Below are 16,293 nucleotides of genomic sequence, written 5' to 3' on the forward strand. Positions count from 1 at the left end.
TGGAGGGTCTTAGTCAACTGTCCTCTTTCAATTCTTATTAATGTTGAATACAGAGAGGAGCTGTGGGAATCAGAGATGGACTGTGCTCTTGGCTCTCCAGTTCTGCTGAGGATACAGAATGCCTTCTCTGGAGTCTGGGTACATTGGGGAAGGGCAGGCTCAGAACAGCAGATAAGCTTCTACAATTCAATAATATTTAATATCAGTATGATCATATTTCATAGTGTGATTCTGCTGAGTGTCTGCAAGATTCCTAACTGTACTTATGCAGGAGCTTGTGCACTCCCGCTGCTGGAAATGCTAGAGCGAGCTCCTGCAGCATCACATCTAAAAGCCGAGTGTGTGAAGGGCAACGTCCCAGGTTGTACTCAGGCTGCTCACTCCTTTATTCTCCACTGAGCACCAACTGGGCTTGGTCCTGAGCACTGACTGCATAAAGAGAAAGACTGAGCCCCATCCTGCTCAGAAGGATCATGCCTGCAGAGGGAAAAAAATGGCAAGTAGGAAATAAATATTAAACCCAGACTTCTAAGGTGCAGGGATTTGGTATGCACACCTAGAATCAAGGCTTACATCAAGTTTATGCATTCAGTAAAAGACAATTTCCCTGGGCTTTAGCAGAGTTGTTTTATAAAAGATCCCTCAAAACTGGTTTTAGATATTCTAACTCTAATATGTTTATTGTGACCTATTTCACCTCAATGTATTTAAGGATATGAAACAATTCTAGGACTCTTCCACATGAGGTGACAGTAGACAAAAATTTACACGCATGTATTTAATCCTATCAGATGTCAGAATAGAGTTAAATTTCCCAACTTTAACCAACTTTCCAAAGTAAATATGAATTCCCTATTGAAAATGTGGCTAAGATGAGCACTTGTCAGAGCTTTGTCATAGAGCCTGACTAGAAAAGCCCAGCCTTGAGTCAAGATCATCAATCACATGAGCAAAGCCTTTAGGAGGAGTGGGAATGGATGTTCAGGAGGAGGTGAGAGCTGTGGCCACTCCCCAATACCTTCCTGCTATGGCAGAGCAAGTTCCTTGTCCTATCTGAAAAATGAGGCTTAAGGGAAAACATCTCCCCCATCAGGGGTCAGGAGCCAGAACATCACCACCACCCCACTAGATACATCTGTGCAGAGAAAAATGTTTACAAAATATTTTAAAAATGTGTTTGAACTTTAGATCTGTTAGATCCATGTTTTTGCTCTTCTGATTTCAGAAATATTTCCATGTTTATTAAATATGTTATACTGTAGTAAGTGCAATTTATAAGATTTTGTGAATTTAAATAAATATTTCATATTTTAAATTGAATTAATAAAATATATATGTAAGAAATATAACATTAAATCTTTTTTACTAAGTAATTTTAATGATTTTATTGGTGCATTATACTTATACATAATAGTGGTTTCATTTTAAAATATTAGTATTGCATGAAAATAAAATGCCACATTTCAGCCCCTGTACTTGTGCTTCCCCACCCCTTTCCTATTTCCCTGACCTCCTTCCTGTTCTAATGATCTCATTTATATTTGTTTCTTGTTTTTTTTTAAATTAGCACTATAAAGACAAACGTAAGATTGGCATTCACTGGGGTATGTGCATCCATGTGCATAGGAAAATTTGATGAATTTCATTTCTCAGTTCCTCCTTTCCTGTCCATGTTCACTCCCTCCCATTCTCCCTACTCCACTGTTTTACCTTCTTGAGGTTCACTCTTTTCCATTCCTTATTTTGTTCTAGCCCCCCATATAAGAGGAAACATTCCACCATTGATTTTCTTACTCTCTTATTTCACTTAGTATGAAGTTCTCCAGTTTCATCCATTTACCAGTAAATTACATCATTTCATTCTTTTTTATGGCTGAGTAAACTCTGTAGCATACATAGACCACATTGTCTTTAGCCATTTATTCTTCACAGGCACCTGGGCAGGTTCCATATCTTAGCTATTTGGAGTCATGCTGTAAACATGGAGAGTTGTGACTGTGTCACTATAGTATGCAGATTTTAGTTCTTTTGGATGAATACAAAGGAGTGGGACAGCGGGCTCATATAGAGGTTTCATTTCTAATCTTTGGAGATATCTAGTGTTTTCAAAAGTATTATTCCATACTGCAAAGTCCAGTTGTCTGAGTTACACATGGACAAAGAACAAGAATCTTCTAAAGGAGAAGGTTTTTCTGCAGGTCATAGACTGAGCTCTGAAGAATGGACTTCTACTTCATTTTTTCCAAGAAAAGAGGTCCATCCTACCTCCTTTCAGATAACATTTGCAGTATAAAGAGAGACCCAGCCAAACTTCACAGACAGACGGAATCCTGAGTGGCAGTGAACACATTCCTCTTCTCTCCTGTACGTTCTGCTAAAAGGTTTGCTGAAGAGTGACTGCATTTAATTCTCTGTCTTAACCCCTCCTCCTTCTCCTCTTCCTCCTGATCTGGTCCTCCTTCCTCCATTTCTTTTGTTCCTTGTCATTGGTTTTTGTTGTTGTTTTGTTTTTATATTATTACCTAGAAGTTGATCTAGAAGTTGAGGTAGTCTTTCTTGGTTTTTAACATATTAAATATTTTCTGATCAATATGTTAATTGTACTTCACAAATTAAAAAAAAACATTTACTAATTTAGTAAATCCTGAAACTACAAAAAAAAAACAGTAAAATCATTCAACCTTAAAAAAAACAAGAAAATCAATAGTTTAGGGACAGACAGCAAAATTGCCACCAGTAAAGGGAATTGGGCAAGAAGGTAATCATATAAAAAAAAAATCTAGGAGTGCTTGGGGAATCTATAGGCAGTCACACCAAGAGGAAGGAAGGAGTTAAAAAATATACATCTCTCCATTGGCTAAAACATCACTGATGGAGTTAATGTTGAAACACCCCAAAGTGGTGAACTGTGGCAATGTATGAAGTAAATACATGGAACTTCTTACCTGAAGCCATCCAAAATGAAGGGGGAGGAAAAATTGGTGAAACATCTCTCCTCTCCTCTCCTCTCCTCTCCTCTCCTCTGTTCTCCCCCTTTGTCCTCCCCTCTCCCTCTCTTCCATGAGGCTCTGTTTTCCAGCAATGTGATAAGAGCAGTTGACTTGGACACAGGCTGCAGATTGGTTCATCAAAATCATCACATAATTCCCTGAGTTATGATCATTACATAAGCTGCTTCTTGGGCGTTTTTCATTGAGAGAAGATGTACCTCTGTAGACAAAAGACCTTCATGGACAAGGTTTCCAGTTCATCTCCTGTTTCTGTTCTCTTGCTTAGCTCTCTGTGGCCACTGCATCAGAACATAATTTCAGAGAGGGAGAAATGTTCAATCACACCAGAGTGACCCAGTTCATCCTCAGGGGCTTCTCAGACATCCCAGAATGGAGATTAGTGGTCATCTTATTTTTCTCCTTGGTCTATGCCTTTGCCCTCCTGGGGAATATCTCTGTCATCATAGCTGTGGTTAGAGACAGCCGCCTCCACTCGCCCATGTACTTCTTTCTGAAGAATCTGTGTTTTGTGGATCTAAGCTACACCTCAGTCACCATCCCCAAGGCCCTGGAAACCACCCTTCAGGGAACTGGGGTCATTTCATACTTTGAGTGTGTCACTCAGTTTTACATGTTTTTTACACTTGCTACGACAGAGTGCTTTCTGCTCACGGCCATGGCTTATGACTGGTGCATGGCCATCTACAGGCCCTTGCTCTATGGGGCCATCATGAGCCAGAGGCTTTGCTGTGCCTTGGTGGTCCTGGCCTGGGTGGGTGGGGCCCTCTATGCAGCCTTCCTGGCCCTCAACACCTTCTCCCTTCCCTTCTGTGGGCCTAATGTTGTTGAGCACTTCTTCTGCGACATTCCTCCTCTCATGAGACTCTCCTGTGCCGACTTCCACTCCAGCGAGGAGATGGTCTTCGCTGTGGGCAGCTGTGTCATCATGAGCTCCTTTGCCCTCAAGGTCCTCTCCTACATCTGCATCATCTCCACCCTCCTGCGGATGCCCTCCGTGGATGGTCGGTGGAAGGCCTTCTCCACCTGCTCCTCCCACCTGACCACGGTCCTTCTGTTTTATACCAGTGCAAGCTTCACCTATTTGAGGTCTGCGTCTCAGTACTCCCCCACCCAGGGTCGCCTGGCATCCATTTTCTACTCCATCCTCACCCCTTCCTTGAATCCTGTCATCTACTGTCTGAGGAACCGAGACATGAAGGTCGCGCTACACAGACTGTACTGTCAGAGAAAGTTCTGAGTGCTAGTGACCGCACAGTGTGGGCTCTTGTCCAGGGGGTCTGATGACCAGGGGATGCAGACAAACCTTACCCCATTCCTCCCCCTGCATCCTGCTGATCCTTCACCCTGCAGACCCCTCCCCACACCACCACCTGCTGCTTGGCTTCTCTCTCCAGATGATCTTTTGCTTCAGTGGTTTTATATACTTTTCCAACACAGAAAAACAAATTGTGATTTCTTCAGGTTTTACCCTAAAAATGACTTCTTTTTTTAACATTTATATTTTAGTTGGACACAGTAGCTTTATTTATTTATTTTTATGTGGTGCTGAGGATCAAACTCAGGACCTCGCATGTGCTAGGTTAGAGTGCTCTATCTCTGAGCCACTACCCCAGCCCCACCCTAAAAATCATTTCTAAAAAATTCTTCTTCCATCCAGTGTATCTGTAAGAATTCATGTTCTTTTTTTTTTCCTCCTATGTGTTTTTTCTTATATGGTACTCTCAAATATTTATCATCATTCTCATGTAATGGCCCCTAATCTTGAATTTTGATCTCTCTCTTGACACCATGTCTTTGAATGTAACATAAGAAACACATTTTTAACCTTTCTAAAATCTACTTATTCCTTTCCCTCTCTTTCAAACTGCCTTACTATTCCTAATTCAGTTATTTAGAATAATACTCTGCTTAGATCTTGAAGCCAAAGAGTAGAACCCATTCTCATTTCATTTTTGAGGTTTTTGAAAATGGAAAGCCATATTGAAATGGAAGTGGAAATGGAAAGCTATCCGTATGCTCTATCACTGAGCTACATTCCCAGACCCAATAATCTGATTTTAGACATTGTTTAGCTTTTGACAGCTCCTTCTTTGCAATAGCATCAAGTTAAATAAAATAAAAAGTTTTCTTGTGATCTATGTGATAGAGTGCAGTGAACATGAAGAATTGACAATCACATTATTTGGGGTATGAAATGATTGACAAGTTTTTTAAAAGTCAAATAAATATAAAGCAGGTTTTTGTTTCCCACACAGATAGTTATTGTGTGAATATTATGAGTTACTTTATTCTATAAGTTTTCTCAATGCACAAAAAATGATAAAGTGCTCATTGAAAGTGGGCCTAAGTTAGTTAAAATGTATGTTAGGAATTCAAGGACAAAACACTGACAAAATAAAACCATATAAAATGATAAAAAAAAATAAAGAAAGAAAAGAAAACAAAGCAGCAGGAAGTGGTGGCACATGCCTGTAATATTCTGACTCGGGAGGCTGAGGAATGAGGATCACAAGTTCAAAGCCAGCCTCAGCAAAAGCGAGGTGCTAAGCAACTCAGTGAGACCCTGTCTCTAAATAAAATACAAAATAGGGCTGGGGATCTGGCTGAGTGTTTGAGTGCCCCTGAGTTCATTTCCTGGTACCAAACAAAAATAAAAACAAAACCAGAAAGATGAGAGAAACTAAAAAAATAATAACAAATATGAAAGAATTATGAATATTGTAGATGTTGAATTAATTCTTTCAATAATTACTAGAAATGTAAATGTCCAAAACAAGACAGAGTTGATTACAAAAATCAACTATATGCTACTGATAAGAACTTCACTTAAAATATAAAGATATTGTTAGATGTAAAGAAATGGAGAAAGAACCACCATGCTGAAACTAACCAAAAGAAATGGGGTAGCTGTGTTGACTTCAGATAAGGATTTTTGGAACAATGAAAGTAATCAAGAATAAAGAGGAAATTAGATAATATTAAACAATTCATTTCCCAAAGAAGATGCAAAATTCCTTAATATGTATACACGAGACACAAGGACATCAAAAACTACTAAAATTCCAGGAGAAATAGACACATTCACATTTTTTTTATTTTTATTTTTTTATGTGGTGCTGAGTATTGAACCCAGTTCCTCACATGTACAAGGCGGCAAGTGCACTCTACTGCTGAGCTATAACCCCAGCCCCACATCCACAATTTTGTTAGGAGACTTCAACCACAGTTATTGTCTGGTCTGAGTAATGAATAATCAATTGATGAATAGCTCAGTCTAGAGGGATCATCCCTCAACCGTGTAAAGGGTGCACAGGAGGAATCCACTGACAACATGGTACTGAACACTGGGAAAACGGAAAGAGGTTTCTCCAGAAGCAGGGATAGCACAACTCTCCTTCTTTAATATAGTACTTAACATTTCAGCCAGAGCACTGGGCAAGAGAAAGAAAGACACAAACAGGAAAGGCTGAAGTGCCATTCTTCCTGCTTCCAGATGATGTGAGTCCATAGTCAACCCTGAGAGGCCACGAAAAGACTGGTAAACCCCGCAGAGCAGGAAGTCAAGATCAGCACATAAAACCCAGTAGCTTTGCTGTACACTGAAAGTGGACCTTTTGGAAAAAGATTTTGGGGAAATAATCCTGTTGGGAAAACATATAACGGCAGCAGCACTCCAGAGAAAAACCCCAACATGGCGCCTAACTACACTCTTTCTCCTCTTTTTTCTTTCACTGGCGTGAAACGTTCCCACTGGTGCCAATGTTCAAATCCTGCAGGTGGGAAACCTTAGCCCCAATAAGAATTAACTTCTTGGGCTCCGGAACTGACATATGGAAGAGCTTACCAATAAATGGGTGACCCGTTATCTACCTCAGCTCTGCTACCTCTCCTTAGATCTATATAAACACACAGCCTTTTGTAATAAAGCGGAACCTCTCCGGTGATTTGTGTCATGTGGTGTCTCCCATTCATAGTGCGGTGCGGCGTCTTACAGTGGTGCTGAAAACCCAGGAGACGGTATGCTCGACAAACCGAGCCCTGTCTCCACCACCGCCGTCACCAACGACACATTTCGCTCTTGTCTGTCTTTTTGGGCGCTGGCTCCCTGCACTCACCACTGATCGGGTTTAGGCAAGTTCCCCTTCCCCAGATCGCCAACTCCCTTCAGGCTAGCAGCAGGAGACGTGACCGTGATCATCTGGCATGCTCCTGACACCCAGTAGGGAGGAGGGAATGCACCCCACTAAGACCTTCACTGGTTGCAGTGGACCCTCTGGCGACCCACTTCCCTTTGGGGCGTGAGGCTTCTGGGTTTACATGAGAGGCTCCTTGGTCTCTTCCTCCTCCCTGGAAGCTGCGTCCTGCCAGAGCTGCATCCTGCGGGAGTTGCTTCCCACCAGAGCCGTGCGCCGCCGGAGCTGTGTTCAGCCTGGAGCTGAACTTCCGGCCTGGAGCTGCGTTCTGCTGGAGCTCTGTCCCTTCCTTCCTTGACTCTCTCTTGTTCCGGTGGAAAATTTTTCCTGACGTCAGGTTGCCCGCGGCCTCGACCCTACAGGGTCACACAGACTGCACTTTGTCGGTGACGACCGAGCTGTGCCCTCTGTGCCTACTCGCAGTGGACTGGTCACTTTGGGGACACCCACATAATCCTCCATCTGCTCTACACTTCCAGGAAGCCCCTACAGCCCAGGTTAATTCTTTTTCTCCCTTTGCTGCCCCTTCCTCCACTCTTTAACTATGGGTGCCTCCTCGTCTATACCCGAAACCTCACCACTCAAGTGTCTCCTTAAGAATTTGGCTACTCTCTCTCTTTCTCCGGATCTCAAGCCCAAAATTCTCATCAGATTCTGTACCTAAGATTGGCCCGCATATCCGTTAGATAATGACAATCATTGGCCTCCAGAAGGCTCGTTAGATCCAAATCTTCTTCGGGATCTTCTTAACTACTGCCTGCACCTAAAAAAAAATGGAGAGAGGTCCCATACGTTGAAGGTTTTAGCCTTCTTTCCCAACACCCTGCCCTCAGCACTTCCTGCTCTCCCTCTCAGGTCCTCCTTGCTTGTAAACCCCTCCCTTCCCCTACTTCTTCCCGTGACTCAGCAGATTCTTCCTCGTTTGACCCAGCAGATGAACCTCCACCTTATCCCCCAGCCCCATCGGCCCCTCCTCTCCCGCTACACCCTCTGCTTCTTCCTCCTGATTCCACTGATCCTCAGCCTTCTGTTTCATCCCCCTCCCCCCCCGCTCTTTTCCGCCAGTCCCACCTCCTTCTCCGCTGAGACATCCCCTTCCCCTCCCTCTCCTTCCTGTCCGCCGCCGCCTGCCTCTTTCAGTCCCCCTGTCACCAGGTCTAAGGGACCCCCTCCTACTCCCATGACGATTGCACCCCTTCGTGAAGTAGCTGGTCCTGAGGGTGTTATTAGAGTACATGTGCCTTTCTCCATGTCGGACACTACTCAGTTAGAGAGGAAGTTAGGCTCATTCACCACTGATCCCACCACTTACATTCGGGAGTTCCAATGGGTCCTGCAGGCATACAGCCTTACCCATCACGACATCTACCTACTCCTGGCCAACACACTTCTCCCTGAGGAAAGGCAACAGGTCTGGGAACTAGCCCAAGCCCATGCTGATGAAAATCATAGGACCAATCCCAACCACCCCACAGGCCCTCATGCTGTCCCAGAGTAGGATCCCCTATGGGATTACAATACCCCTGGAGGCTTACGGTCTCCTGACCTTTTTGCATCCTGCCTCTTGGCGGGCCTAAAAAAGGCCACCCGCAAGGCCATTAATTTTCAAAAGGTGCAGGAGGTCATTCAAAAGAAGGAAGAAACACCTTCAGAATTCCTGGATAGACTAACCAAGGCCCTCTAACAGCACACAAACCTCGACCCAGAAAGCCCTGATGGCGGTCATGTCTTAATGACATATTTCCTGGCCCAAAGCTACCCCAACATTAAAGCCAAGCTTAAGAAGCTTGAACAGGGCCCTGCTACTCCTCAGACCGAAATCCTCGTGGTCGCTTTCAAGGTGTTCCATAGTAGAGAGGATGAAAGCGAACGTCATAGGCAGAGGGCTGAAAACGCCAAATTCCAAATGTTGGCCAAGGTCATTCAGAGAAAGTCATCACCACGCCGTCCCAATAACACACCCCCTGGAGCTTGCTTCAAATGTGGTAAGGAGGGACAACGGGCCAGGGGTTGTCCTTCGCCGAGGATACCCTCCACCCCCTGCCCAAAATGCCACCAAAGGGGACACTGGGGGGGGTAGACTGCCCAACAACCCGGAGGGGAAGTTGGTCAGCCACCCCACAACCCCAGCCTCTCCTGGGCTTGGAAGAGGAGGATTGAAAGAGCCCTGGGCCTTCCCTCCTGACTATTACCATCAAGAAGCAAGAGCCTAGGGTCACATTTCTAGTGGATGGACGCTTCATTACCTTCCTCTTAGACACTGGTGCCACATTTTCAGTCTTGAGGGAGTATTGGGGTCCTACCACACCCTCAAAAACTCCTATTGTTGGGATAGGAGGTAAACAGATTTTCCCTCGAAAAACACTCCCTTATCATGTTATATGCAGAGATCCCTTTTGTCCTTCACACACTCCTTTCTCGTTATGAGCCATTTCCCCATTCCCCTTCTTGGAAGGGACATACTCTCATTTTTGAAGGTCACCATTCACGTATCACCACCGACTTCCCCCACCTCTCATTTCCTCATGATGATCCTAGGGACAGATATATCTCCATCATGCACTCTCCCATGACTATCTAAACCAGTTAATCCTGAGGTTTGGGACACAATTACACCCTCTATGGCTAAATGCAGTCCTATTCATATTGTCTTATGGGACCCTTCAAGATATATTAGCCAACCACAATATCCACTCACAACCACAGCCCTCCTCGGATTAGAACCCGTCATCCAGGATTTATTACGGAAGGGGTATCTTAGGCCTACACACTCTCCTTTCAACACCCCCATTCTGGCAGTTAAGAAACCTAATGGGTACTACAGGCTGGTTCAAGACCTTCGCCTCATCAACTCCTCTGTGGTCCCCATCCACCCACTAGTGCCCAACCCCTACACCCTCCTCTCTCAGATCCCTGCTACTATCACCCACTTCTCGGTCCTAGATTTAAAAGATGCCTTCTTTTCTGTTTCTTTTTTTCTACTCCCTTGTCCTCAGAATCTCAGGATATCTTTGCTTTTACGTGGACTGACCCTCACACCTGCCATTCTCGTCAGCTTACCTGGACTGTCCTCCCGCAGGGATTCAGGGACAGTCCCCATCTCTTTGCCCAGGTTCTTGCCCAGGACCTCACATCCTTTCACCCCACCTGTCCTGACTCTACTCTCCTTCTATCTGTCAATGACCTTCTTCTATATAGTCCCTCTTGGGAACACTCTCAATCCCACACCGCCCAGCTTCTAAATTTCCTAGCGGATAAGGGATATAGGGTGTCTCCCCACAAGGCCCAGGTTTCCGAGTCTTCTGTCACCTATCTTGGTTTTCGCCTTGCACCGGGAAAAAAGGAAATAACACTGGATAGGAGGCAACTCCTCTCTAGTCTTCTGGCGCCTCATACAAAAGCCAAAATACTATCATTCCTAGGACTAGAAGGTTATTTTAGGGCCTGGATCCCAAATTACTCTTTTCTAGCCAAACTTCTGTATGACCTAGCAAAGGGACCCCCTAGTGAATCTCTTGCCTCCTCCCCCCGCTACCACTTTCGCAGACTTCAGCAACTCCTCTTAAAGGCACCCGCCCTTCATCTTCCCGATCTTTCAAGACCGTTCCATCTATATGTCCATGAAAAAGGGGGGCAAGCACTTGGAATCTTGGGTCAAAATTATGGGCCTACATTTTCACCTGTGGCATATTTGTCCAAACAATTAGACCCTACCATCCGTGGGTGGGCCCCTTGCTTAAGAGCTCTGGCTGCTGGACAAATTTTACACAAAGAAGCCTCTAAGATGACTTTCGGAGCCCCTTTAACTATCCACTCCCCACATCATTTGAAGGATCTTTTAGCTTATAAGGGCCTTCAAACCCTTCCTCCATCCAGAGTCCTGTCACTCCTCACTTCCTTTCTGGAAAACCCTAATATTACGTTCCTCCCCTGCTCTGCGCTGAACCCTGCCTCACTGCTCCCAATGACCCCCACATCTGACACACCAGCTCATAATTGCTTGGAAACCTTAGATGATTTCCTCCCTGTCATTCTTCCATTTCTGAGGGACCACTCACCAAGCCTGACCTTATCTGGTTCATTGACGGCAGTTCCTTTAGGCAGAACGGCACTCATTATTCTGGATATGCAGTAGTTTCAGCCACTGAGATTATAGAGGCCAAAGCTCTGCCAGCAGGCTGAACTTGTAGCAGCCACTCATGCCTGCCTCCTAGCATGGGGCAAATCCCTCACCCTTTATACTGACTCAAAATATGTCTTCCATATTCTTTTATCCCATGCTGCAATGTGGAAGGAGTGAGGCCTACTTACCACTAAAGGTAATGCGATCACTAACTCGACTCTTATAACAAATTTGATAGAGGCCTCCCACTTACCCACCCAGTTGGGAGTTGTCCATTGTAGGTCCCATCAGAAGGACGGCTCTCTTATCACTGAGGGCAATGCCAAAGCTGACCAGGAGGCATGAATGGCTGCTATCACTTCCAATTATGACCCCCCTGGGGGACATATAATGGCCACGTTAGACTGTCCATCTGAAGCCCCTACTTCTTCCAGTAAGAACAAGGATCTTTTTGAGTTCCTCCATACTCTATTTCATTCCAATTCTCAGTCTTTGACCCTCTTTTTACAGAGCTTCTTCTCCCTCACCCCCTCTGACAAAGCCATGCTACAGAATATAGCCTCTAATTGTCAGATCTGTCAGCGGACCAATCCTCATACTTCTTTAAGGCCTAAACCATTTCCCTCCCACCAAGCCCTGGGACACTTTCCTGCTGCTGACTGGCAGGTAGACTTCGCCAACATGCCTGCAGTATGGCGCACTAAATACCTCCTTGTCTTTGTGGACACTTTCTCTGGTTGGGTTGAGGCATTTCCCACTTCCAATAAAAAGGCTTCCACTGTAGCTTCAATCTTACTGACAGACATCATCCCCAGGTTTGGTATGCCCACTTCCCTACAATCAGACAATGGCCCTGAGTTTATTTCTAGGATCACACAAAAGGTCTCTCAAGCCTTCTCCTTCAAGTGGCATTTCCACTGTCCATATCACCCCCAGGCTTCAGGGAAAGTGGAAAGGGTAAATCAGACTCAGAAGGAAGTCCTTATCAAATTAAGAATGGAATTAGACTGGGTCAAACTCCTTCCCTTGGCTTTGCTTTGGATCACAGCTCTCCCTAAGAAACCATCTTTACTGTCTCCCTTTGAGATAATATATGGAAGACCTCTTATACCCCCTGGATTGGTCATTTCACAAGGACCTCTCACACGAGATTTGTCTTTACCTCTCTTGTTTCATCTCCGCTCGGAACTCTGGAAATATCAAGACTGGCTTCTTCCGGACCCAGACTCCTCTCCAAACACTCCTCCCTTAACACCTGGGAGTTTAGCCTATTATAACATCCCAGAGGAGAAAGGGCCTCTTGCCCCAAAATGGGAAGGCCGTTATCCTGTCATTCTCTGTACCCCCACCACCGCCAAACTTTCCTTACCAGGCAACCGTCTCACCCCCTGGATTCACATTTCTAGGTTGAAGCCATATTGCCAGGAGGCCCCATCTGCTGACGACAAGACTACCCCAGAGGAGCCTCAAGAGTCACCTCCTAGACCTCCCCTTTACTCCTGCTCTCCACATCCTAACTATCCTCTAAAGCTTCGCCTGTCTCGCGTAATCGCCCATACTCCACCATGACTCCCACTCTTCTAAGTGGTATTTTCACAGTCATCACCCTTCTCCTGGGGACATCATCGTCCTCCTCTTATACTTGGAGATTCTAAGTCAGAGAGACATATGTCCAAGGCAGCACTCGTTACACTCGCCTAGTTTCTTCGGTTGATTGCACCCCTACAAGATGTTATGCATCTATCTTCCTTCCCTTCTCCTCCCAGAATTCTGAACTTTTAAAAACAGCCACTAGGCCTTACCTTTGCTTCTTATATGATCAGACAGAGGATTACTGCAAATGGTGACCCGAAACCTATGGGGGGTGCCCCAACTTGTCATGCAACGTTCATAACCCACTTGCATGCATCGGGGATTCCTGCATTGGAAATTTCAGATTTATCTTGGGGGGCTATCAATTGGCTATCACGGACCCTAACCATCCATGCTGGACCTCTAGGGTAAATGCTTCGTTCTACTGTGACATATCCTCTCCCACCCCCTGTGGCTCCATCTCCATCTCCCGAGAGCTTCAACCCTCCCAGCCCTCAGTAGCTATAATCTCTACTGGCATAAAGCATTCCGAACAGCAGTTGTTAGACTCCATACAGGATCCATATGAGCCTAATGTCAGGAGTCCACCACAGTATTCATGGCTACGACTATTTACGGAAACTGTAACCTTCTTAAATCTAACCCTCCCCGACATTACACCAACTGATTGCTACTTATGCGCCTCTCTGACTCAACCTTTGCTTGCTGCGGTTCCCTTGAACTTCTTGGCTTCTGACCTCTCAAATTTCTCCACTCCATCAGCCCGCCATTCTCTCTGAACCCTTTCACCTGATGCTCCATTATGGGAGCCCGAGGAGTCTAACCATACTGTGATTCCCCGGCGTTGCCTCCTGGGCTTGGGTATCTCCCAGTCAAAGTTTTGCCACTCTAACATCACCTTTAACTTCACCCTCTATGCACCACCTGGCTCATTCTTCTGGTGTAATGGTTCTCTCATCACTATCTTATTCACCAACACCTCTACCCCATGTATACTGGTGACGCTTGTCCCACAATTGACTCTCTATACCCCAGCTGAAGTGCAGGCCCTCTTGTCTCCCCCAGTGGGGAATAAGCGGGCTGCTTTCCTTCCAATACTGGTGGGCCTCTCACTGGCTGCATCTGCGGCGGGAGCAGGAATTTCTGGTGGAGCTCTAGGACACTCCTTATGGGCTGTACAGGACTTAAGTTCTAAACTTGAATAAGCGCTCACTTCTACAGCAGAATCTCTAGCATCTTTACAAAGGCAGGTCACATCCTTGGCTCAAGTTACTCTTCAAAATTGACGAGCTATAGACTTACTCACAGCCGAAAAAGGTGGAACCTGTCTCTTCTTGAGGGAAGAATGCTGTTACTACAACAATGAATCAGGCCTGTGGAAACTAATGTAGTCAAGCTCACCAACTTGGCTACCTCTTTGAAAAATCCACCAAACCAAAACCCATTTGCCACCTTCTTTTTAGCCCACTTCCAATCGTGGCTGTTGCCTCTTTTAGGGCCCATATGTCTCCTTTTCCTGATGTGTCTGTTCCTGCCCTGTTTGCTTCGCTTCCTACAGGGCCAATTATGGAAGATCTCTAACCAAACTTTCAACCAGCTTCTGCTTAGGTACTACCAGCTTCTGATGACCAATGAACCCCCAGCATCTTCAAGAGAACAGCTCACTCATTGCTGAAGCTCACTACCAGGCACGATGGAATGCAATGGACATCAGACAGTGGGAGACAACGAGCCCGGAGAACCTCTTAATCTGCCATCCTGGATTCTTGAGCCTTTATGTCCTTTTAAGCCTCCTCATGGCCCTTGGCCTCTTCTCTGTCAGTCCCCCGACATGGAACTTCTGCCAAAAAATGACATTTGCTTTAATTTTTATCTTCATCCTGTTTTTGTTTGCTCTGATCTTCTTCAGGTGCTGGTGACGCCATGTCAAGGCAACACTTCCAGTATTTCCTAGAGTCTCTGCTACAGGATCAGTGGCTGATACCAACTATCTCCTCCATCCAGGACTGGTTCGATGCCATCAATGACTTGTGGTTTCAGGGAACTTTCATAGACTTCACCCTTACGGAAGTAGCTGTCTATAGCCACTGGGTTTTATTTCTGGTTGCCATGATATCCCCAGATCTGCCCCCCCCGAACATTCCTCCACTTCCCCTTCTAGGCCCTACACCACCCCCACACAGCCGGAAGCAGCCAGATCTGACCAACGATGCCCCAATTCCTAAGAAAACAAAAAAGGGAGGAATGTTGGGAAAACATATAATGGCAGCAGCACCCCAGAGAAAAACCCCAACATGGTGCCTAACGACACTCTTTCTCCTCTTTTTTTCTTTCACTGGCACGAAACGTTCCCGCCGGCGCCAATGTTCAAATCCTGCAGGTGGGAAACCTTAGCCCCAATGAGAATTAACTTCTTGGGCTCCGGAACTGACATATGGAAGAGCTTGCCAATAAATGGGCGACCTGTTATCTACTTCAGCCCTGCTACCTCTCCTTAAATCTATATAAACACACAGCCTTTTGTAATAAAGCAGAACCTCTCCGGTGATTTGTGTTGTGTGGCATCTCCCATTCGTAGTGTGGTGTGGCGTCTTACAAATCCCATTCATAATAACCACAAAAATAGGTAGAAATCAACTTCACCATGTTATGGGCCAGGCTATATGAGCAATCACCAAACAGATTCCATATTGCCCTGAGACTCCACTTCATGTAAGAATGCTTCTCCCATGGGAACACTCCGCCTCCGTACCCATCAACATTTGCTTAGCATAGCATGTTTGGCCACACAAAATCGCAATTCTTATACAATGTTTGTTAAGAAAAGAGAAGGCCACTGACTCCCAAGTGGTCAAACAGCAAGCATGGGACAGCACCAGGACTGGAGGCCAAGGCTCCTGCCCCTCTCAGTATTCTTCCTCCTGTCCCCTCTCTTCATACCTAACAAAGGTTTCCCAACACCAACTGCAACCAGGCTCTGTGCTGGGCAATGGGGACACAATATTGACTGGACAAGATTCTGTCCTCCAGGACTCACAGAACCATCTAGTCCTGCTCATTAAAAGGCCACCCAGAGAGAAAACAGAAGAGTGGTTCTCAGGTTAGGGCTGGCAATTTCCTGTAAAACTGCTCAGAGAAATGTTTTGGTATGGTGGAGCTGCTGGTGGCCTGACTTGGTCATGGTGGTGGTTCACAGCTGTAAGCATGTGAGGAAATAACACAACTGTGCACTAAGTGAGTGAGGTCACCAGATCTAAACTACACATTTCAACTTTTTTTTTCCCCAGAGCATCTGTGAAGGAAATGTTGAATGTTGTCAGAATCAAAATGGAGTCACTTGTGTCAAACCTAACCAAAAATAAATAAATCAGCA

The 16,293-nt window shown here is 45.4% G+C and overlaps 1 protein-coding gene across 1 annotated transcript; it reads left to right on the forward strand.

Moving 5' to 3' along the window:
- Positions 1-3,321: 3,321 nt before the first annotated feature.
- LOC124101253 (olfactory receptor 5AR1-like) lies at positions 3,322-4,248 on the forward strand. Its single transcript, XM_046457129.1, has one exon. It carries the CDS (start codon positions 3,322-3,324, stop codon positions 4,246-4,248), a length of 927 nt encoding a protein of 308 aa, XP_046313085.1.
- Positions 4,249-16,293: the final 12,045 nt, after the last annotated feature.

The sequence above is a fragment of the Marmota monax genome, unplaced genomic scaffold, assembly GCF_021218885.2.
Source record: "Marmota monax isolate L192 unplaced genomic scaffold, Marmota_monax_Labrador192_F-V1.1 WCK01_AAM20220418_F8-fsc00814, whole genome shotgun sequence".
Classification (NCBI taxonomy): domain Eukaryota; kingdom Metazoa; phylum Chordata; class Mammalia; order Rodentia; family Sciuridae; genus Marmota; species Marmota monax.

What these genes read in the sequence shown, in the direction of transcription:
- LOC124101253 (XM_046457129.1), top strand. Translation starts at nt 3,322, where the DNA reads ATGTTCAATCACACCAGAGTGACCCAGTTCATCCTCAGGGGCTTCTCA.